Source organism: Fusarium pseudograminearum, chromosome 3 (assembly GCF_000303195.2).
Source record: "Fusarium pseudograminearum CS3096 chromosome 3, whole genome shotgun sequence".
Classification (NCBI taxonomy): domain Eukaryota; kingdom Fungi; phylum Ascomycota; class Sordariomycetes; order Hypocreales; family Nectriaceae; genus Fusarium; species Fusarium pseudograminearum.
In genome coordinates, this window is record NC_031953.1 from 1,735,391 (window position 1) to 1,758,445 (window position 23,055).

Here is a 23,055-nt window from a genome sequence, read left to right on the forward strand (position 1 = left end):
CGTTCTGCCAGCACCACCAGTTGCCTGTTCGTGCGCCGGGCACAGCGAAGGAAATCCAGGGGATCCAGGGACCCAGGGACCCAGGAGACTTCCATGACTGACTTGCTTGTCGGGGGGGCCTAGACTGGGTGTGGTTCACCCTGAAGATCGACGTTGGTTGGCGCAGGACCTGTCGGGCTTGCTTGGATTGCCAGGTTGCTAGGGGCGGCAGAAGAGTTGCTGGCAGATGGGCAACGGGACTCTAGAACAGAGTTTCCCCACGTGCCCTCCTGGCTAACCATAGGAGGAAATGGACTGGAAGATGACACCATGGATCGCAGAAGCGAGGATAGGAGAACAGCGGGCAGACTAAACTGGAAACCTCGTAACTGTCAAAAGTCCTTACTCGTTAATCTAATTAAAAATGCAATCTAATAAGAAAATTCCCAACAAAATCCCGTCGCGAAAAAAAAAAAGGAAACGCGTAAAAAGGAGGTACGTACTTTAATGCTGGCCAGGGGACTCAGCGGGTAATAGCGCTAAGTCAGGTGCACGGCAAAATGGGGGTAATTTGGTCAGAGATTAACAAGAGACTTGTCGATTCACCCACTAGATCACACAAATCGCAGTACCAATCTATCTCGCAGCTCTCCACTCGCTCTCTTGATGCTAAACCCCTTCAAGAAGAACCCGCCAACAGGGCCACCCTAAAGTCCTCGACGCTATCGATGTAATTTGCGCGACGGCTCTCTCGTCTCAGCTCTCGTCCCTCCTCGAATCTGTCGCGAATCTTTTCACTTTCACTTTCACCTTTACCTTCATCTACTTCATCGTGTTTTTCTTCTCTCCCTCTATTTACGGTATAGGCACCGTTGAAGTCGCCTACTTTCTTAACAGTTTCTTATCGTCTGAAGCGCCATTGACGTCTTCACACGGCTTACATGAGATAAGCCCTGCCTTAACACGGTACGTCCACAGTCAAAACTGCCACGGCCCGGTACCCCCCAATATCGAGCCTGCACCAGAAATCTTCCACGTTGCATCGCGACCAATTTTACTAACACGACTTTTCTACTCCCCACAGGCTATAATTATACCCTAACTCTCTTTGCGCGTTGGAATTAAAGGAGCGTCTCTTCGCCTGTCGCGGTTACGCTTCGATTTTCCTATTCTGAGGTCATCCATATTAGTCGCGGCGCGCACGATCTCCCCCCACGATAATAGACATCATCATCATCAAGATGGCTGATCGCAAACTACCCGTCCAACACAACACCCTCTTGATCGAGGGTGTTCCAGATCGTAAATACTCCCTTTTATCTATATCGCGAGATTGAATGCTTACCATTGTTTCCAGATACCGATCTGATTTCGCGTCGACGCCTTGGTCAAACTAAGCTTACTCCTAAAATGACGGCCTCTAGTGACTCCGACCTTGGGGTGTTCGACTACGCGCATCTTCGCGCTCCTTTGCCCAAGGGCATCGTCTCTGGAATCTTCAAGTCCAGCCCTAACAGCTATTTCCTCATGCGACGCAGCTACGATGGTTTCGTCTCGGCGACCGGCATGTTCAAGGCCAGCTTCCCCTATGCTGAGGCTTCCGATGAAGATGCAGAGCGAAAGTACATCAAGTCTCTTCCGACTACGAGCCACGAAGAGACCGCCGGTAACGTCTGGATCCCCCCGGAGCAGGCTCTCGCCCTTGCCGAGGAGTACAAGATTATTCCCTGGATTCGCGCGCTACTCGACCCTACCCCTATCAGTACGATTACTCCTTCGGGATCGCCAGCTAAGAACATCACGGCCCCTCCCAAGTTTGACGTTTTCAAGGCGTCGCAACCTACCCTGGCACCTCCCACTCCATCGGTCGCTCCTCGAAGCACACGCGCGCGTCGGTCCGCCAGCCCCACCAAGGTCACAAGGCGCGCCCCTCCTTCACCTCGAAAGCGTAGCACCCGTGCCAAGGCCGAGACTGTCGAAACTATCACAGAGAAGGCCGGTCTCCTCAACGGCGTCCCGGAGCTTGAGGCCAAGGTCGAGGAAACCAAGCGCGAAGATATTGTGTTGCAGTCCACCGAGTTTGAGCCCGCCATCGTTCTGGAGCCCAGAGAAGAGGACCCCAAGGTCAAGGTTCACATCGAAGAGGATGTTATTACAGATGATGCCGGTGTCGAGACCAAGCGCACAATCACCGAGGTCGAACTTCCTCTTCCTACAGCTGGCGAGCCCCCAACTGCAGAGGAAATTGCCGAGATGATGAACGCAGCCAAGGAGATGGTGCAAAAGAGCAAGGCCCATGAGGCTGAAGATGAGGAGCAAGACGAGACCAATGCTGAAGAGGGCTCTGCTTCTGCAAAGAAGAGCAAGCGCAAAGCTGGAGACATCTCGATGGGCGATGAAGAGGGCGACAAGACTCCATCAGAGGAGCAGCCCAGGTCAAAGAAGGTCAAGACCGAGACCCAATTAAGAAAAGAAAAGGTCAAGAACCGGGCATTGCTCGGTCTAGGTGCCACTGTCGCAGTTGGGTAAGCTGATGTTGTCCGAGAGTGTTGGGATGATTGCTAACATATTGATAGTGCCATTGTTCCTTGGCTCATGAACTTCCTCTAAGTCACGAATTTTCATGTATTCGGAAACTAGGCCATTAGTAGGGGATCTGAATAGTCCCACGATTGTTATGGCTGAGATTTATGGGATGGAATGGTTGGATCGGCGCGGCTATTGTTTTTCCCCCCCAGGTTGCTCTTCGTTTTCGTCCTTCTGTATTAACGGATCACTACCCCAATACTTACCCCTTATTGTCTGAGTAAGATGTGCAAGACTGCATCTTAATCATTTATCGCTACTTATTATACCACGTCACTTTTACCTTGCCTTTTCCTCTATTAACTTTGCTGCCAAACCCTCCATCCGTTGCACATACCCTTTGAATCTAGTGTTCGCCAACGCTTGGTAAGTTGGCAAAGGATAGGATTCGTATCTGGTACGTTCTGTTTATTAAAAAAACAGGACTTGAGATGGACATGACGAAGGAAGGTTCATATTAAAGGACCTCTGCGAGGTTGATGGACTCAAGGTATATCGAACTACCTATGTATCAAGATTTGAAAATAAACACAAAATAAACCTAAAAACAGCTTCGCCTTGTGTGTTTGATGTCTGGCTGTTGAGATAAAGTAGCCAAGGTCCTGAATATGGAAACGGACCTAGATTGTCTCACTTCTCTGCACCCTCTCTCTGTATCAACTTAAAGCCCCTAGAAAAAAGAAATTCTTGCAACTGCTGCCCCAGGTTTTAGCGCTGCTCGCTACTGAAAACCCCCCACAGCTCAGGGGCCTGTCAAGGGTTTCCCCGCATCCTCTCTCCGCGTCGAGACAATCTCCAACTCGCAAATCATGTTGTGTCTTGGAAGGATACAAGTGTTTAGTTCACTCGGCGACTCTGGCTAAGTACGGCAATGGCCGGCTGTCATTCGGGTAACCATATTCCCCCACACGTCAACTGTACTCGATGGGATCTCATATCTTTTGTATATGATGAACTTTAATTCTTATGACCTTTGATTAAATCTATTAATTGTATTGATTTGTACTTTGTGTCTCTTGTTTGATCTGAATAGATCCATCCATACCCAAACAACATGAGACCTTCAACGCGCCTTGGAAGCTTGATGCTTCGTCGAGGCTTTGCTAGTTCAGCACGACGACTGGATAATTACGGCTTCATCGGTCTGGGACAGATGGTATATAAACGTTTCAGTCACAAAGAGGGGAGATACAATATACTGACATGAATATATCAGGGATATCAAATGGCAAAGAATCTTCAGTCAAAGTTGAAACCCTCAGATAAGGTGTCCATCTTTGACATTAATCCTGAATCTATGAGAGGCCTGGAGACAGAAATGAAGGCAGCTCCTTCGGGAGCTCAGGTTGAACTAGCAGCCAGCGCATTTGATGCTTCCAAAGATGCTGTAAGTCTCTCACTCATAATGACTACGTTCAGGTTCGCTAACACTCTCTAGGATACTATCATTACTGTTCTTCCAGAGCCTCAGCACGTGAAAGGCGTATACAAATCCATCATCACCTCTTCTCTACCCAAAAAAGATCGAGTATTCATTGATTGCTCAACCATTGACCCGTCTACATCCCGCCAGGTCGCCGAGACTGTGTCTTCAGCTGGACAAGGCACGTTTGTCGATGCGCCCATGTCTGGAGGTGTTGTAGGTGCTACTGCCGGAACACTCACCTTTATGCTCGGCGCTTCACCATCTCTCGTCCCCCGACTCGAGCCTGTCCTCATGCTCATGGGCAAGAAAGTGCTACACTGCGGTGAACAGGGCGCCGGTCTATCCGCGAAGCTGGCCAACAACTATCTCCTGGCGCTTAACAACATCGCGACGGCAGAGGCCATGAACCTGGGCATGCAGTGGGGCTTGGATCCCAAGAAGCTGGCAGGTGTGATTAATGTCAGCACAGGGCGATGCTGGCCCAGCGAGGTCAACAACCCCGTGGCGGGCGTTGTCGAGACGGCACCAGCCAACAGAGATTATCGAGGCGGGTTCGGCATCTCGTTGATGAAGAAGGATCTCAGACTGGCTATGGTGGCGGCGGAGGAGGCGGGCGCGAGAATGGAGTTGGCTAAGACGGCGTTTGCGGTTTATGAAGCTGCTGAGAAGGAGGAGAAGTGTCAAGGAAGGGACTTTTCGGTCGTGTATAGGTATTTAGGTGGTAAGGGGGAACAGAGCTAGGGCTAGAAGTAAAGTCGAGATTAGCCAGAATTATCAAAGTGGATTAGTTATAGAGACAAGCTTTAAGATGTAATGGACCGCCAAATCATCATAAAGACAAGCTTTGTTTGGTTCCATGCCAAGTATAGAAATGGAAACGATAGTAGCAAGATTTGGGTACCACTGCATGCATCATTCAACATGTGAAACCATACATGATTCGCCAATCATGCCCTACAGCAATCTCAGAAGCAACGCCGGATCGGCCATCTATAAAGCCTCCGAAGTCCCGTCCCTACCACACAGAAATTTGTCACAAACGGACAAGTTGACCCGACTGCAACGGTTTTCAGCTGTCCATGTATTCTTGTTTATCACTGAACCAGGGGTCGGCCGCCAAAAACTCCAATGATGACTCGGGACTTCGGATCGAGGTAACGAAACGGGTATGTATTTGCAAGCGAAGTAGTACTCTTATTGGCCTGCGACTAGAAACCGAGCAACGCGAGGAATGCGAGGAAACGCGAGAAATAAGCATTCAACGTTTGACCAAGATAAGCGATCTACGCCCGGGAATTATGCCAGCCGGGTTCTTGGCGTCTGCATTCTTGATGGCTAGCTCAGTGTTGAATTTAACCTACGGATTTGCCAGTTTTCTTCTCGCCCTCTTTGTTTAGTAGGTATCTGCAAAAAACCATATTGTGTGACGTACATGATTCATATATGGGAATCATTCTATCGCCCGGAATTCCGATGTGTTGGTCCCCAAAAATCGGACTGGTCAGGTTGCAGTCGAGTCAGCTCTGCATGGGATGGATGAAATGAATAGGATGGAGGGTATCTGCACCCTTCTCTGCATCCCACTTCCTCTCTTTCATTTATCCTTCTTTCATCATCTCCATTTATTCCCCTGTTGCCGGGTCTAACTTGTTAACGCCTACTGCTATTAAACACGGCTCCTCATCTCGTACAAGCGGGTCAATCTTTTGAAACGAGTTCATACATTAGTTCGTCATACATAGACAACAAATATTGCTTTCCCTTTTCCTCTTTTCATTTATTTATTTGCTTTTTTCTTTCAGACATTCAAGGTCGATTGTATTAATAAATCGCCACCATGTACGAACTATACGCCCGTCGTCCGGCGACGTTCGACCAATGCAAAGACATCACCGATATCTGCCCTGTTGAAGCAACAGTCCTGGGCTATGTTCCCAACAAAGGCTCCAGCTATTTCTTCACCATCTGCTTCGCCGTTCTATTCCTCTCTGCTGTGGGAATAGGTGTTTGGAAGCGAACATGGACGTACGCTGCGACCCTTGGAGCAGGTCTACTGCTTGAGACCGTCGGTATGTTTTGCCAAGCTCATGTACAATTCCAACTTATTGGGAAAACATGAGAAAAAGAGAATTATGCATATGCTAACACAACCAAGGCTACATTGGTCGTCTCCAAATGAACCCTAATCCTTGGAAGTCATCGGCCTTCCAGACTCAGATCTGCTGCATCATCATCGCCCCGACTTTCATCTGTGCCGCCATCTACCTCACACTCAAGCACGTCGCCTTGGCTCTCAACCCGGCTCTCTCACGGTTCCATCCTCGCTGGTACCCGAGAGTTTTCCTCCCCGCCGACTTGTCATGTCTCATCATCCAGGCCATCGGTGGTGGCATCGCAGCAGCAGCCAAGCGTGACCAGCCCGACCTGGCTACCAACGGTAACAGGACCATCATCGCTGGTGTTGTTCTCCAAGTCGTTGTCCTGCTCGCCTTTGGTACAATGGGAACCGACTACTACCTCCGCGTGAAGAAGTACATGCACGGCTCCGACGTTGCCCCTGAGTCGCTGCGTGTCTGGCGCGATAAGAAATTCCGGCTGTTTGGCTTCGCTGTAACGGTTGCTTACTTTGCCATTCTTACACGTTGCATCTACCGGTTAGTCCCCTCATTTTTTAAACTCCGGTGTTCCGGTATTCCCATGTTTCTGACATCAGCTGACGCGAGAAAATGCAGAATTGCAGAGATGGCTGGTGGTTGGGGTAACCACATCATGCAGGATGAGCCTAGCTTCCTTGTACTTGACAGCACTCTTGTTCTTGTGACAGGCTTCTGTTTGACTGCTTTCCATCCTGGTATCTTCTTCCCCCAGATGGCGGCTAATATGCGACGAAGCAAGACCACCGAGGGCGAGACACCTGCTGAGTCTTCTAGCGAAGAGAGAAAGGTTGAACACTCTCGCAATGCTTAAAAGTTTATAGTTGAGATATTTGTATTGGGAAATTGATACAGCCTATTCGATATGGGTTTGTTTGGAACAGGGCGCAGGGTGTTTATCGCTTGGAACGATACTAGAAGGATCTGTAAGACTCGGATGAGTTTAGCTATTTATAAACGTCTTTTTTATAATGCTTTCTATCGATATTAGGACTTTACCAGTCTATCGGCCTCCCCATCATCGTCACTGTCTGTTTCCTCGTCTTCTTCCTCCTCCTCATCGTCGTCGTCATCATCATCATCATCATCATCTTCCTCATCGTCGTCCTCTTCGGATGATTCTTCTTCTGTCTCTTCTGATGACTCCTCAGTTTCCTTTTCTTCTCCGAGCCAATCGTCCAAAGTCTTTGTACCCACCGCTTCGCCTGTACCGTTGGCCTTGGTGGGCATGACTGTCTTCGCAGCCTCATCCAGCCTGTCGCTAGCAGGTAGTGTGCTTCTTTCGACATCGTACCTGGAACTTTGGCCGCCTTCAGGCTCTCGAAGTCGACGGTCAGGCTGCTGCCCTTCCTCGACCCAGTCTGGCAAGGGTTCATATCCCCTGAGACCATGAATACCACCACCGCCCGCAAGTACCAGTGTGGAAGAGCCCAGTAAGAATTCCTTTCGAGATTCAGATGGACTTGGAGCCTGGGGGGCAGGTTTCTCAGCAAGCAACATCAAAGTAGCCAGCTGAGGTACCGCAAGAAGCGACCGATACATCCTCGCACGATCACGAAGGTCGAATGACGTATCGTATCTGACAAGGAGAAGGGCATACTCCCATAGTCTCACAATAGGATGGGTGTCTGTCTCCATGGGCGAATCTTCCTCTGCATCCTGCTCCTTTTCCGCTTCGCTCTTGCGATTGATGTGATGAAGGTACACCTTGGCCGCTAAGAGTAGAATCTGTTGCTTGGCAACTGGCGATTCATTGGTGAACTCTTTAAGCAGGATTCGAAGAACATCCGGTGCGATGTTGTCCTCTCCATGGAGGCCTGAAAATTCACCCACCAGCCAAATAATTGTTGCGCGCGCCTGGGGATCCGTTGCTGAGTCGAGGTTCTTCGCTAGCCGCACGACGGTTCCAACATGTCCCTGAACATCCTGTTGTATCAGGTGACGGATTACAGTCAGTGACTCGGCAGCAAGGGTGCCATCGAGACTTGTGATTTGGCCCAACAGTAGCTTCAAGCATCGAGGAGCTGTAGTGGTATCGGTCTGGGCACAGCGGCCAATGGCACGCACCGCCTCACGAACTAATGCTTTGTTTGTTCCTTGCGAGAAGTGTTCTAATTCCTTTAGAATAAGACTCTTGACATGCGAAGGACTGTGGGGGAAAATGATGGTTAGGATCTCCAACTTCAGTTCCCATATAGGGGCCGTGTCAGTAGCCCGAACAAGGAAGTGGCTAGCATATTTAACAAAGTCTGCGGGTCGAATAAGACACACAGAAACAATATTAAAGAGGGCAGTCTGCTGTATGTCCTGAGCTCCACGCAGCAAAGCAATCAATGGGCCGATAGCCTGCTTCACATATTCCGGTGTGCCAATGTCAACGTAGCATCTAGTAACAGCGACAACAACACCAGCGTTTCGGCTTTGTAGAAGAGGTCTGATTCCATTCAGTAGCAATGCGAGGTCTGGGTCCAGAACTGAAGAAGAACCTTGACCTCGATTGCCCTGTCGTGATTCACCGTAAAAGTCGTCTACTTTCTGTTCCTGGGCGGTTTCGGTAGGTTCATCCGGTGATTTCGACTTTCGTGGGAAACACTTTCGTGCATAATACGTCATGAGCCGCAGTGTCGCCAGTTGGCTCCATTCGTCCATGTCCACCACTTGCTTTATCAGCGCGCGATAATGTTTATGTATAAGATCTATTTGGTCAGGGCAAATCTCCAAGAAAGCTGACACGGCAGCTCCAGCGACGTAATATTGCTTGTCGCCCAACAAAGTCGACAGGTTTTCGATCAGCTGCGGCGCTTGACTCGGGTCTAATCGATGGCATTTTGGGATCGCAAGAGCAGCGGCTTTCCGCACGTAGGGGCTCATGTCGGCAACACCCTTCTTGATGGCAAGAGATACGATCTGGCTGATGACAGGGACTCGGATTCCCGACATGGTCTTGAGGGCGAGGGCTCGGACTTGAGGGTTCTGGTCGGATAGGGATTTCTGAATAGTGTTGATGGACAGCAGGGCGAGGTCGGGTTCCTGTTCGGCATGGTGTATGAGGTAAATGTAGACAAGCTTCTTGATCTCTATATTCGGGGATGCAACGTTCTTGACAACGGATGAGAAGAATGGCAAGGTCTTGTGGTTGCGGTACATCATCTGCCTCGTCACTGTTAATTAGTGCCAAGCTCCATGGCCAAAGAAGACAGCAACACCACGCACCGCGATAACACGCCGTAAACCGTCGAGGACCTCGCGCTCGTTTCGACTATCCAATAACTTTTTCATCTGGTTCCTATCGAGAGGTTTCGAGCTCGTGCGCGCACCGCGCGTCGCCTGGGCTGCATCGAGGGTGAGCTCCCTCGCTAGGAAATCAGTTAGTTCAACACCAAGTAGAGCGGTCAGCAGAGAGGCATACCAGTCTCCATGAGAGCAGAGATGCGTGCTATTGACTCCATTGCGCGAGTGAGCTCTGAGCTTACGCCGCGTTGGGAGGAGAGGGAGGTATTTTCGGAATTGGGTGTAGGTAGGTGTTTGAGATGACGTTCTGTAGGCGGTGGTTGTCGCGGATTAGGTATGGAGTGGAGGGGCGTGACAGTTAGTGGGGGATCTCAACAACTGCCCACCTACCTACTAACCTATCTCTCTATGACATCTTATATCGACATTTCTTGAGTAGATCAAAGTTTAGACATCATAGTGAACGGTCTGGGCAATATAACCTTTAAAATCCAGGGACTTGTCTGAGTTTACCTAAGTTACGCAAGAATGTCTACGAGGTTGGCACAACTCAAACCTTTCTCCTTCGTTGAATGAAGCTACCCTGTATTTTCACAACATATCAATCATGACATCGCAACCCGTCGTCCTCGCACCAGCAACTCCTTCAGAGCTTCTATCATATATCACATCATACTACAGATATCCTGCAACACTGATCATCGGCTCCTCTAAAGCCGAGTTTCACACAGCACTCGTTGAAGATATCACCCATCATCTCACTGTCCAAGATGAACAACTCCAACAAGACAACCCAGAGAACTCAGCAACAGAACCCTCTCATGTTCTTCTAAAGGCAACACTATATCAAATCGCTATTTCCCGCCATATAAGAATTCTATTTGCGCCAACAGTCACACATCTGCGTGCCCATCTTTCCGTCTTCACGCCTAAAAACTCCTTGGTTCCAGCACCGCCAAACCACGCCCCTGACTCTCGTACACCTGTTCTTCTGGTATATGGCCTTCTGGCCCTTCATAGAGACGCAAGTGAGTGGTCTGCGCAAGGAATTGGGAACACCGCTGCGCTGCTGGTCGATGCCGCGTCACGGAATGGGTTCAAAGCAGCTGTTATTGAGCCAAAAGGTGTAGGCGGACATGAGGATCTAGGACAGCTTGGAGGAGAAATGATACCCTTATTAAATGGAACTGCGAAAAGGGATGATGGAACATGGAGTGGGCGGACTGTCAGCATCAAACAAGTTTTGAATCGATGGTTCAAGTTCGAGGTTGAGGATCATTAAGACTGACATATCCCAACATTTCAATAATAAGAAGCTATGTTCAATCCTTTATATCATAATATGTACTGTGTGCTTCATTATCCCAATCCGTCATTGAAACATTGCATCTTTGTTATGCTTGAAATAGACGTAAACATCAGCGTTGACATTAACATATCATCATTACACTCTCCCAACGCCATCCCGTGGTATCTATTTCCAAGTATCGCCGCTAACCGTAACCTAAAGCACGAGAGAAAAAGAAAGCAAATATCGCACGAGAAGAACTAAGCAATGGCTTGCTCCATCTCAGCAATGTACAGCTTGATGTGTGCCTCCATCTTGCGATACTCTTCGTGTGCACTATGAACCTCGTTCTCAATATTCTCCTTCAAGTCAAGCATCTATGCACATGTTAGCAAACTGCAACCTTGCCATAAAATGAACCAAGATGGCTTACCTTTTTCTCAGTCTGCTCGATCCTGACACGTCGAACCTCCATCTCCTTGCCCTTTTCCGTGTGCTCCTCAGTAAGTTGTCTGTGAATCGCCCGGAGTTCATGCATCTTCTCCTTGGCCTCATGAGCTTTGTGATTGCTCTGCTCCCGAAGCTTTTCTGTGCGCTCCATCCACTTGGACAATTGGCGTTTCAGCATAGTCTCTGTGCGCTCAACTTCACGGGCATTGTTACTGCGCTCTGAAAGAGCATCACGCTGCTTTGCATTCCGTGCCAACTCCTCCTCCTCTTTTGCCAATTCCGAGGCGATCTCGTCGAGAATCTTGATGCATGAGGCAACGTCTGTTGAGACGACTGAGAAAGAATCCGTTGATGTCTGAAGAGCTCGTGCTCTTCGATCCAGGGCGTCGATGTGCGATTTGTCGTTGTTAAGAATGTCGCGCAACTCGGCCAAGTTCTCCTGAAGATCAGAGGCGCTCTGGAGCACATAAGGTCGCAGTTTCGTGCTTTCTTGTTTCAAAGTCACCTTTTCGTGTGTCTTTTGTTCCAGTGCAGTAGTGAGCTCGCCCTTCTTTTGCTTGGCCTCTTCAAGTCGCGCAGCTACCCTTTCTTGATTCCTTCGAAGCTCAAGGAGTCTCTTCTTGAGCTCTTCGTTTCTCATTGTCTTTTGCTGGACCTGAGCTTCCATCGCCTTGCGGTTACGCTTCATGTCCTCCAGTCGGCTCTCGTTTTCCTGGTTTTCTCCATATAGCGTCTCGATGCGTGTCTTTGTCGACTCGGCCTTGTTGTAGTGTTGGTCGATAACAGCCGTCTGGGACTCGCGGAACCGGACAAAGTTGATCAGGTAGCTGAAGATCTTGACCAGGCGATCGTATGTCGGTTTGTATAAATCGTTGAAGCTAAAATCGGTGATGCCGCACTCGAATAACAACCTCCGCAGCGACACATAGAAGCCCATCAGGTTGCGAGTGTCGGAAGGAATAACATCTGCGTACTCTCCAGCGATGTCCTCAGCAGCGGCACGCATGGCCGGCTCGACAGTCTCGCGCGTCGCATTGAGGAGAAGCTCGGCAAACCATTCAAATATTTGCTGAACATGGGCGGCATTTGGTTTCTGGAGATCTGCGACGGTAAAGGTGATGCCGATGTCGGTAATACAGCCTACGATCTCACGGTCGGGGAGGCGCATAAAAGCATCAGCCTCTTCCTCCTTCTTTCGGGTGCGTGAGTTCTGCTGCGAAGTCGGAATAATGCTCATTCGCGGATTGTATGCCATGATTGCTGTTGTCTTTGGCTATAATGAAACTCGATATCCTTTCTTTTCCTTTTCTCTGGTTGCGCTTCGGGTTAGCCTGTAGCGAATATCGAAAGTGTTTATCGCCAATTCGTTGTTGCCGTGGAAACATGATGATCATCATCACGTGATGATTCACTTCATGGGTGCCCAACAGTTGGTTCTAGAAGATGTGTCAGGGCTGTTTCATTTAGATGAAGCTTAAATGCGCATCTCGGCGAGGTGGCTTAATCTGGGAAATGAAATGCCTCTTCTCGGTCGTTTCTTTTTGTTCGTCGAATTCTAAAACTACGAAATTTTCGCGTCGCATACCTAAAAGAACAACCCCTGGATATTGAGGCTTACATGAAGCAATGCCCTGAGCCACGACAACTCTCAACCTTGAATTTTCCAAGTCTGTTTATTCGTCTGGAGCCATGAATGTACACATTCGGTGAACATGAGAGTATGTCATTGAGGCATTGGCACCTTGGGCAACTCTCAGCCCAGCACCATATTGTATGCGTTACTAAAGATGGATGGATAGTCAAGATGGACCTCGGTCACATTATTGGCGAGGATCGGTTGGTGATGCTCGACTGCCCGTCCTGCAATGCTTCGTCTCACTTGCAGCCGTCAAACTCGTATTGTGCGTTTTCTAGCCTGTCAATTAATCACTCACTCACTTTGCGTGGCTGAAGCACATACATAATGCAAGCAGAAGCAAGCACGAAGAAGCAAGTTGCCGCGATATCTATTTGCTGCAACGTGTGGTGTTCAGTCACAAGCACCGTCTCAAGTTACCTCTTTGCTAAGCCTTCGCTTCAGTAAGTACTTTGTCGGCTACCGTTGGGCTCTGAAAGAAAACCTTTTGTCATCGGCCCAGTCTAGTTCCTCAAAGACTCTTCGTCCCACGTTCCCTACAAGATTCACAGCTGCTACTGCTACGCATGTATCTCTCTCATCCACGTGGCGGAACACCAGCACATCATCACATCCGAACCAGCACGGACCGTTTCATTGCTTTTTTATCTTTTCATCAAATGTACCCCTGAAACGACCAACAAGCCGTCCTCTTTCCGGTATTGTGCGCCGTGACCGTTCAGCCTGCCTGTACCTGTGGCCCTGTGCCTGTGCCTGGCAAGGGGGGGAACAGATCTGAAGTTCCGACCAAAAGCAAAGAATGGACTAAAATCGGAGCACTATTGAAACATAAAGATCGATTGGCTGTAGGGCTCAACCTCCAGAAGCGATGTACCCCAATGAAACGCAGCCTCAGGGGACGCCGAAACGTTGGCTGCGCTATCAATGTCAAAATTGACTGGACTGTGACAAAGGAGTGAAGAAGACTAATAACTAATTAATAGACGTTGACTTTTACCGAAAGGCAACATGATTCAAGACATCAATTCTGACCCATTGAATAGCCCTTGGTTCGGGAATTGGTCAGAAACCTATTGAATCAAGTAGGCAACGGGAAGCGACATGCCGTGCAGCTTGCGGTGGAACACAAACATGTCTTTGGTACCTGATTATTGAAAAAATAAGCAGAAAAAGAAGTCCTTGTCCCTTCCTGCACGGCTTGACATGCATGGTCCCTTACGGGAAGTCTTTCCTTGGACAGGGAACCCCCGAGTTACAGTGTCTGCTAAAATCATGGAGGGATGGGCCGCCACTTTGTTTCCGCGACGGGCGTCGGGAACGCTAAGAGTCATCTTTTTTCCTTTGATGAACAAGGATAATGTATGATCATGTCCTTGCAGCATGAATTTGTGAGAGTATGCTGGCATTCGTCGATATTGTATCGTCAGATGGGTCTGTTGAGATGGATGTCATAGACTGGAACGAAAAGATGGTTCCAGGGATCTCCCTGTGATCTCATATCTGAAGTGTGTGAAGATGTCACACGATTCAGGAACTGCAGGCATGGGTGAAGTCAAAATCAACCCGTCTGGTCCCTGATTCGCAAACGATCAAGGCCCGAGCTCCCCGCTTCCAACGGTCGCGCGGTTGGAGTGCAGAGTGCAGGATGGGATGCTACTAATGTTAGAGCAAGGTATGTATTATGTATCTATCTGTACATAGTAGGTAGGCATGTTCCGTAATACAGCGAGTGAGTGACTGGTACTGAACAAACTCCTAACAAGACCATGACACGATGATGTATGACAAGTCGATTGTGAGACGGTTAGAGCCTACTACCATCGTCCGTCAACGTCTAAGTCGAGATTTCTGAGACGGATTGACTGACTTTGTTGGCCATTGAGGAAACCTGAATTGTTCCTGAAGATTTGAACCGGAACTCTGTGCCATTATGACGCTTGACTGTCCACGTTAAGGTTGGATCGACGCTGGAGAGTGGACGAAAACTTGATTCGGAAATAACCCTGTCCATGCCGCCATGCCATGTTCTTGGTGGAAAGACCCATGATTTTCTGACGACTCAGCTCAACGTTTGGTGATGACATTACTCTGTACATTAGTAGATACAGCATATGTAGTATTGCAGGGGGGTTTCCTTCAATACGGTGACTGACCATACGTATCTGTTGGTTGTTGATGTACGTGCCTGACATTCACTAATAAACTTGTCTAAATCTCGGTGATATACGCGAGATGCGATGATGGATGGTCAGGTTCCTGGGAGCCAAGACAAAGATGAAAGTGGCTGGAAATAAGAAGTCGACCATGTGCCTCAACAGTCATCATTTTCTAAGCATTCGGGTAGCGGATACGAAGGCCCAGACAGGCTCTCAAGAACCCAAATGTCGGGATTCAAGAAAGCAGAGTGTAAAGATAACTGGAATACGAAGAAACACGCAGGAACGGCGCAAGCTGCGTGGGTCTTTGTCTTGTCTTGTCCTGTCTCGTCCTGATGCGAGGTATAGTAGTACACGGGTACAGGTACAGGTACCTGAAAGATGGACAAGGGTACGGGATACCTGGATGTATGTAGGTATCGTTTGTCAATCCAAGTCCCAGCTTCAATTGCAACGTGCTATGCGCGAGTGTTCAATTGGCAGCTACTGTGCGTACAGTACAGCATTTGTGAAAGCAACATTGCTTTTCTCGAATGGGGAGCAGTCAGCGAGCCCAAGGGACAGAAGAGGGAGACGAGCAACTGTACCGGGTGGTTTTGTGAGACAACCTAAGCCCAACAGCTAAGCTAGTCTATCGAATGCTGGAAAGCAACAGCAAGGGGTGGGGAGGGGGCTTTTTTTATTTTGGCGTAACAAGCCCGATCGCATGGCGGCGAACGAGATCTTCGGACAGGGCGAGACGATGCCCTTTGAGCTTGTGTCTACAGAGTAGTAGTAGTTGGTAGTTGTTAGTTGCTAACGGATAGTGCAAGCCAGTGCAGCGCTTGTAGTCCAGTCAATAAACCTCACGAGACCAATATTTTGTGATTAGGGATATTTCCCCAAGATTTAGGGATTAAAAAGTTCCTGACATGTGCCAGTCAATCAATGTCTTTCCACTACGAGACGGAAAAGGCGTTTACCTCGATCCTGTCAAATCAGAGACTCCCACAAAGTCTAAAAAGTTGAATTGATCAATTGTGGCTTGCAATCGTGGCGAACGGTTGTAGAAGATCGTACACGGATTAGGAGTCCAGCACCGAAGCAAGTTTGTTCCCGTGAGCATACCGTTTTCTCGAGTTGGAGGAACGGCAATGCCATCAACTCGTGCATTTCTATGTTTCCTTGACACCCCATTGTCCGTTGTGATATTAAATTGGCCAATCTAAACATTGGACGTTACTGTACCATTGGCTAAGATGGGAAAGAGGTTCAAGTAAGATGAGACGTGACGTTGAGTAATGAGCTCCCCTCCAAGCTCTAGTTATTAGTAGTCAATATGTATGCATGCTACCATGCGAGGAGACCTGAGCCTGAGCCTGAGCCTGAGGGCGAGGGCGACGATCGTCGATGGCTCCCTGCGGATGGAAGATCCGAGGGGGTCCATCTTTTCTCTCGAGCTTTATTAATTACTAATTAATGATGCCAAGCAAGGAATCATTCATCGTCTCTAGAGGTCGAGACGATGCTTATCAGACGAATGTTATTTCGAGCTCGTGACACAAAGCACAAAGGCATTGCCCGCACTTGTATTCTCTATGTGCTGTTTGTTTCATGCAATTCCTTCAAAGACGGCCAAAATAGCATCCGCTACTCCCTACAGAGTTAACGTAGCGGCTACTGGACTGTTAGCTGGGCTGCCAAGACTGCCCAGCCTCTGCTCAGGACGCAAATACCGACCAGGGGCTGAACTGGACTGACCAGAACAATGAACAAGGGTTACCTGCCTGACCTGTGCTCTAGAAGCATAACTGCATGGACTACAACGCATGGCATGGCATGGTAACATGGATTCATCTCGAATATTGATCTAGAGATGGAAATACGAGTACAACTGTCAATGACTAGTTTACCTAGGTAGGTATCAAATGTGCCATGAATCGTGGTGTCTTGGGAGTTTCTCCCCGCCTTTTACATCATCTCCATGCCATTGGTGCTTCGCTCTGGTGATGGCTTTTGGTTTGCTTCCACATGAAAACAAACAACACCTCCAATTAATACAAATGCAGCCTTGACCAATAACGGGTAATTCCTCGTTTGTCATTGTGCCCCTCATTGCATATAAACGGGCAGTTTTGACGAGTCAAGTCGATGACCACCTCCTCCTGCACAATATTTGACTTTGAGATGCGATTCATTCATCCATCCGGCCCCTCCATCAGGCCAGGTAAAAGTAGATCACGAGAGCTTTGGTACAGTAGCGAGCGGTTCATTGCGTACATGTACATATCGATTGTTGTGCATTGTAGCTCTCGCTTGTCCTATCCGTGCTCCATTGCTCCATTACGAGTTCCACCGAATATTGCGGTGTTGGCCTGCCTGTATGTCTGTCCGTCACTCTCATTACGAGACTGCCCGCCCGGAAGCACCTAGCCTAGATACGCAGAGGTAGCCAACGCCAACGTCGTCAACTCAGCGGGCCCTTGTCAGATCTTTCAGTATGCTGGGCGCCACCTCATCAGTCGGTAGTCTAATAAACGTCCATGAGATAGGTAGGTAGGTAGGTACCTAGATATTGAAAGTCCCCGCCAGCAAGTATGTACAGGTACTGGACGTTGCCGGTCGGGCACTGACGCCCATCGACTGCCCTTGTATCGCTACATATGTATGTACCTCGTAAGTTCGCGCTGCAAGTTCCACTTCCTCCAAGAGAGACCCGTTGAAATGGCTCCAGAGTGACGGGACCCTTTCCATTGCCACATTGACAAGGGGGTACCTGGGGGGCTTTTGATCCTCTGGAGGGTCTGAGGTCTGAGGTCTGAGGTCTGAGGGTTATGGGTTATGGGTTAGAAGGTCTAGGGGAGAGAAAAAAGGAGTACGTACCGCACTATAGCACTCTAGCTTGCGAAGGGACCAAGAAGAAAAACGAGATTCAATCAGTGGCTGTGGGCCTCTCCCGCCCTTCCTGTGTCTCTGCTCTCTCCGAAACCTGACGTCGACTTCTTCTTTTCCACTCAAACTGCAGCATTTCCCGACTATTCATTGGCTCTGATCCATTCCCTTCCCTTCCTTGCCGACCCCCGGTGCCCTGAAAAATTGTCCCGCCCCCGGGAATCCGCACGCACGCACACCCAGTCCCAGTCCCAGTCATAGCAAAGCCAAGGATTAGCCAGCCAGCACCTGCTGCTCCTTAGGTACACAATTACCTTAATTACCTAGCATCTGCTCTGCTTCTGCTTCTGCGCTTCGCTGCTTCCTCGAGCACTTGATCACATTCACACCACACACGTTTCGCCACGCAGTCAAACACCCTCGACAACCACGACCCACGACTACTTGCATTCTTCTACATACACAATCACCACTTATTTCGACTGCCACTGCAGCAGCTGTACTTGTCTCATCATCGACAAGATCCCCTCGCCCATCATCCCGTATAGGTAGTTTTTTGCGGCCTTCAAGCCCACCAGCGCAGCGAGCCGTTCGATACGACCCTGCAGCTCACTTTCACTTCTCCTGATGACCAGCTTGGTTCGACCGTTTTGACGACTCCACGATGCCCTCGTATATCCGATATAATTTAGACGATCTCGACTGTACACCGGTGACGATAGTGGCCTACCACAACTAGCTTCAGTTTCTCAGTTTTTGGTAACGATATTGGAACCATGGCCCTTTGGCCATTTCGACGCCGGAGTAGCCGCAAGCGCTCCCGCAGCGGTGCTGCCCTCTCAGATGTAGAGGGCACGCCGCTGCCTCACAACGAAGGGGCCAAAGTTGGGCTGAAGAAGCGACGTACCGAGCCTCCTAAACCCCAACAAGTTACCCGAAAATACAGCTTCTCTCCGGGGCGCCAGGATGATATTCGCAACGAACGAGTCCGACGTGGCTCACCAGCCCCCGAACGAACCGGCCGAACAATGACTACTGGTAACCTGGAAGAGCACACTGGACTATGGGACCGCACACCCACACTGCGTCCTACCCGTCAAGCAACAAGAAAACAAAGAAGTAAGAGGAGGAAGGAAGAACGCAACAGGGAGGCTGAAATCAAGGCAATGAGTAACTTTGTGCCCCTCCGGCCTGCTACTGAGCAATGGAATTCTGGCAGGCCCATGAAGAGGGATTCCAAACGGTCAAAAACCAGCAGGTTTGGCAAGCAGCGAGCTGGCCGTGACTCCGACATCTCCCTCCCCGTCCCCGGCTCAATTCACTCCAGTTTCTCTTCCGATTCGGAATTGGGTTCATACAGAGTGTCTGCTCTCGCTGCTCTTGCCCCGCGGCCGACACTTCGCTATACACCAAATGCGCGATGGACGGTACCTCATCTGCCAACACCTCACAGACAAGGATCATTACGAAAGAAGCTCCTGGAACAAGAGTCGATTCCTGAAGAGAACCCGAGATCGCACAGGCGTATCGATTCTTTTGCTGACGACCTCGACGCCCGCGATCTCAGGGAACTCATGGAATTGGACAACCGACGACGGGAGTTCAAGAAGCAGAAGGAGAGACAAAGGATGGAACGACGGATCACACGGCGAGCAGAAAAACAACAAGAGGACGACATTCAGGCTAGGAAGGCAGGCACACCTCCGCCACAGAATCTCGAACGAGGTGTCTTGGGCCGTGAGCTGGTTGGCCTAGGAATCGAGCCCGCCTCTGCTGTCGTAGTGGATACCAAACCTGAAGATCCAGAGCCTATGGATATTACTGATGACGAGAAAGACCTTGAGTCTTCTACGAGGGCGGAGGAAGCCCTCCACCACACAGATACGGTCACTTCCGAACAACCAGCAACTATGGAGGAAGTTGTCACAAAAGATACAGCCTCTGTACGGCCGCCGTCGGAAGAGGTGGGAAGTGTTTCGCCTGGAAACAGATTTTCCGACCTTTTGCGATCAGCAAAATCCCGATCGAGGTCGACCATTCGGTCTGATCGAGATCGGATGGTATCTCCCCCTCCAGAGACAATCGACGAGGAGGATGTTCATGTTCCAAGACGACCCTCCTACCACTCTGATAGTAGTAAAAACGGTTTTGCCTCTATCAAGGCATTCCTACGGATTGGCAGTAAACGACAACGACGTGAAGGACCGTCGTCTTTTGCCAACACTTCCCGAGAAGAAATGCAGGCGGCGGCAGCCCAGTCGAGAGCACAGGCTCAGGCCTACGCCCTCGCTAAGCTCGAGGGTGACGACTCAACCAACTCTTCAGGTGCCAACTACCTATCTCGAAAGCCCAGCACCGGCGCTCCAAAGAGGACCCGATCTCGCTTCCGGGAGGACTTGCCTGAGATGCCTCTATCACCACCAGCTTCACGCGTACAATCCCCCGAAGCCGAGCCCCCAATGCCTGTTCTCACTGAACAAAAGATTCGCGAAATGGAACAGCTGCGTTCCATCGGTGTGCGATATGACACGCCAACGTCGGGCCACCGATCTATCGAAACCAATCGCCTTACTCCGTCAACAATGGAAAGGGTTCATGTTTCGCCGTCTCCTGAGGCTGGCATGTCTATGTCACTTGCGTCTATCGATTCTGAGGGCTCATGGCTTTCAGGAAACGTTAACAGCCGACGTGCTGCGATACGTGACAGCATTCGACGTGCTAATGAACGCGAGCAAAACGAGAACAACATCGATTCCCCAACCAACAGCACGGACGAAGACCTCGGGATCGTCGAGGATGATTATATGACTAGACTCACCCCCCGAAGATCTTCAAACCCTGATATGATGGCAAACCATTCTGGTGAAGGACGCCCTAGCAGCGACGAAGAAGAGATTGTGGACGATGGGGAGATGAAGTGGGGAGCAGTTGGCTCCCAGCCCAAGGTGGTGCACAGGTGGACTATGAAGAGCCATGAGGGTCTTCTCGAAATCGAATCCGAGGAAGAAGAGAGCCCGACATCCCCTGTTTCCCCATCGCAAGAGCTTGCCAATGTACAGGACGCTAGAAGCGTTAATCTGAGCAGAGGTCACGTACGCAACTTCAGCGCTGGGAGTGCCAAACTACTTGATATCACTCCCCGAGCATCTGTTGATGCCAAAGGGAGCTCAGAAAGGCGAGGAAGCCACGTCCTGCCAGCTATTTGAAAGCTGAAATAAGTTTTGACCATTCCAGAAGAAGACTCCCCCGCAACATTAATCACCGTCGATCAGACACATCACACTCCTTTCATTTCCTTACTCTCTCAACTGACCTCAGTCACTCCTTGTCTATTTCCTTATCACGATTGTCAACAAAAACCAAGAAACCCCTTTAAAACATCAGAAAACACAAAAAGCGATGCGGACTCTTCTTTTGACAAGGAAAAACACTTAAAACTGCTTACTATGACTGGCTTGGGCATGCGACTCGCTCTTGATGTATTACACGACCTTGATGACCATGGCGCATTCTAAGTTCCTTACTAGGATTTCTTTTCTCGACTACATATACCGCAACTTTTGATACCCCGCGTCGACCGCCAGTTTGAGAGTACTGGAAGACTCGACGCGTTTGATTTACCACTTATTAGTGAGGGAGCTAGTATCCTTTATCCGGACCCTTTTCGTGCACAAGAGGCACTGTCATTCATTGGGAAGCCGGTACTGTTTTCCTTGTCTGTGCGATGAGGGGACCATTTTGCTTTCTATTAGCCTGGGTTTATGGGAGGCGGGGAAAAGGGGTTTGATTTGAGCAACTAGGATTTGCTTTTGCATTCAGGTGCCCAGACACACAGCCTGGCAACCTGGGATCGAGCTTGGCGCGAGAGTGGTTGATTGCATGAAATAATAGATATCTTGCGATGGCACAACAACATCAATAGATAGTGGGTGGGCAAAGTCGATGATCGGCTTGTAGCTGTCCACTTCGAAGGAGGAAGATATAGATGCTTGTAAGCTGATAGGTTAATTGACCAAATCGAACAACATCTTGATGTTACATGCTCTTTTCACCGTAGTCAAGTGATTGAATAAGATTATGCACTATCCACTTTGTGATGCGCACGATGAAAGACGCCCGGCAGTTGATGAGGACCGTGTGATCACCATGGTCCTAAGAGCTAGCTTGACTGCTAGGGTTGCAGTAATTACCATGGCATGTGGTTCCTTTCTTGCAAACACTTAAGGTAGTTTTGAATTAAGATCTACGGCTGGTTGACTCGTTGCAATGGCATGTTGTGAAAGGCTCGTTGTTGATACTAGTTGATCTATAACCGAAGTGTTTATGTCAAAGTCTCTCCCAGATGCTGATAGAAGCGGAGATGGCCTTATAAATCCAAAGGTATCATTAGGTATGGATGTTTTGAAAATGAAAAGGGTCAACTCAGAAACTGGGTGGCAGGCTGAGCAAAGCAACTAAAGGAGGAATTTACTTGGAATCGTATGAGTCAGTGGACGAAACAACTCTTCGATGAGACTCGCCAAAGCTATTGCTAACCTTAAAGAGAATGATCATGATAGTATACTATCCTGATACCAATGAATTCTTCTGTGAACCTTTCCAAGTAATGTTCTATCTTTTCAAGCATTTCACAAGAGAGTTGTGGCACAGTCGATAAGAACTGCAGGATAAATAGCCAACTTCAGTGTCTGATAACTGAGTGGTCTATCCCTCAAGACAAATACTTCTTTTTTCATGGTCATATCTTCAGTTAGAGGCGACATAAGCAATAGAGCCAGAATATTTCGGGATTTCAGGGGCAAGCATTAGAATACAGTCTTTCTGCTTTCTAGAGCAGGGCTTCATGATACCCTTCACTGCGTAATTCCGCGTGCCTGAGTGCGAATTTGAAGCTCTGCAACTGTCATCTGCTGTATACGTCAGTTGCATTACGGTGCATGTATGACTCGCCCGTTCCTGGCGATATTGCAACCTTGCAGTGCCCAAAAACTTGTTTTATATCACTACACACTTAATGGAGAGAACATGCGTGCACTTTCTGGTATCTACCAGACCATTACTCACACCATGTACTGCGAGTATTGACATACAGGAGTAAAATATTGGATAGGCCTGCTATCGCATTACTATAATAAGTATCTATGTATATGTCATTCTCTTAATCTGTATAATAGAGAAAGAAAAAAGACGAGGGAATCATTCTGTAGGATTGCAAAAGGAAAATAAAAACGCTTTGGTATCATAGTCGCAACCCCATTCTGGTTAACAAAAAAAAACCA

The 23,055-nt window shown here is 49.0% G+C and overlaps 7 protein-coding genes across 7 annotated transcripts, besides 2 other annotated features; 5 read left to right on the plus strand and 2 right to left on the minus strand.

The window, feature by feature from the left end:
* Positions 1 to 1,220: 1,220 nt before the first annotated feature.
* FPSE_07209 (uncharacterized protein) lies at positions 1,221 to 2,589 on the plus strand (the record flags this gene model as incomplete). Its single annotated transcript, XM_009260327.1, has 3 exons — positions 1,221 to 1,281; positions 1,337 to 2,504; positions 2,556 to 2,589. The coding sequence occupies 3 exons, from the start codon at positions 1,221 to 1,223 to the stop codon at positions 2,587 to 2,589; spliced, it is 1,263 nt and encodes a 420-aa protein (XP_009258602.1).
* Positions 2,590 to 3,619: 1,030 nt separating this feature from the next.
* Positions 3,620 to 4,732, plus strand: FPSE_07208 (uncharacterized protein; the record flags this gene model as incomplete). Its single annotated transcript, XM_009260326.1, has 3 exons — positions 3,620 to 3,721; positions 3,782 to 3,952; positions 4,004 to 4,732. 3 exons carry the CDS (start codon positions 3,620 to 3,622, stop codon positions 4,730 to 4,732), a joined length of 1,002 nt encoding a protein of 333 aa, XP_009258601.1.
* A 1,096-nt stretch (positions 4,733 to 5,828) lies between these two features.
* Positions 5,829 to 6,958, plus strand: FPSE_07207 (uncharacterized protein; the record flags this gene model as incomplete). Its single annotated transcript, XM_009260325.1, has 2 exons — positions 5,829 to 6,060; positions 6,147 to 6,958. 2 exons carry the CDS (start codon positions 5,829 to 5,831, stop codon positions 6,956 to 6,958), a joined length of 1,044 nt encoding a protein of 347 aa, XP_009258600.1.
* Positions 6,959 to 7,131: 173 nt separating this feature from the next.
* On the minus strand, positions 7,132 to 9,593 carry FPSE_07206 (uncharacterized protein; the record flags this gene model as incomplete). The annotated part of the gene is made up of 3 exons (XM_009260324.1): positions 7,132 to 9,294; positions 9,358 to 9,500; positions 9,554 to 9,593. 3 exons carry the CDS (start codon positions 9,591 to 9,593, stop codon positions 7,132 to 7,134), a joined length of 2,346 nt encoding a protein of 781 aa, XP_009258599.1.
* Positions 7,202 to 7,251: a microsatellite.
* A 389-nt stretch (positions 9,594 to 9,982) lies between the features above and the next one.
* FPSE_07205 (uncharacterized protein) lies at positions 9,983 to 10,657 on the plus strand (the record flags this gene model as incomplete). Its single annotated transcript, XM_009260323.1, has 1 exon — positions 9,983 to 10,657. The coding sequence occupies one exon, from the start codon at positions 9,983 to 9,985 to the stop codon at positions 10,655 to 10,657; it is 675 nt and encodes a 224-aa protein (XP_009258598.1).
* Positions 10,658 to 10,923: 266 nt separating this feature from the next.
* On the minus strand, positions 10,924 to 12,368 carry FPSE_07204 (uncharacterized protein; the record flags this gene model as incomplete). The annotated part of the gene is made up of 2 exons (XM_009260322.1): positions 10,924 to 11,040; positions 11,097 to 12,368. 2 exons carry the CDS (start codon positions 12,366 to 12,368, stop codon positions 10,924 to 10,926), a joined length of 1,389 nt encoding a protein of 462 aa, XP_009258597.1.
* A 2,844-nt stretch (positions 12,369 to 15,212) lies between these two features.
* Positions 15,213 to 15,240: a microsatellite.
* Positions 15,241 to 18,552: 3,312 nt separating this feature from the next.
* Positions 18,553 to 20,982, plus strand: FPSE_07203 (uncharacterized protein; the record flags this gene model as incomplete). Its single annotated transcript, XM_009260321.1, has 1 exon — positions 18,553 to 20,982. The coding sequence occupies one exon, from the start codon at positions 18,553 to 18,555 to the stop codon at positions 20,980 to 20,982; it is 2,430 nt and encodes an 809-aa protein (XP_009258596.1).
* Positions 20,983 to 23,055: the final 2,073 nt, after the last annotated feature.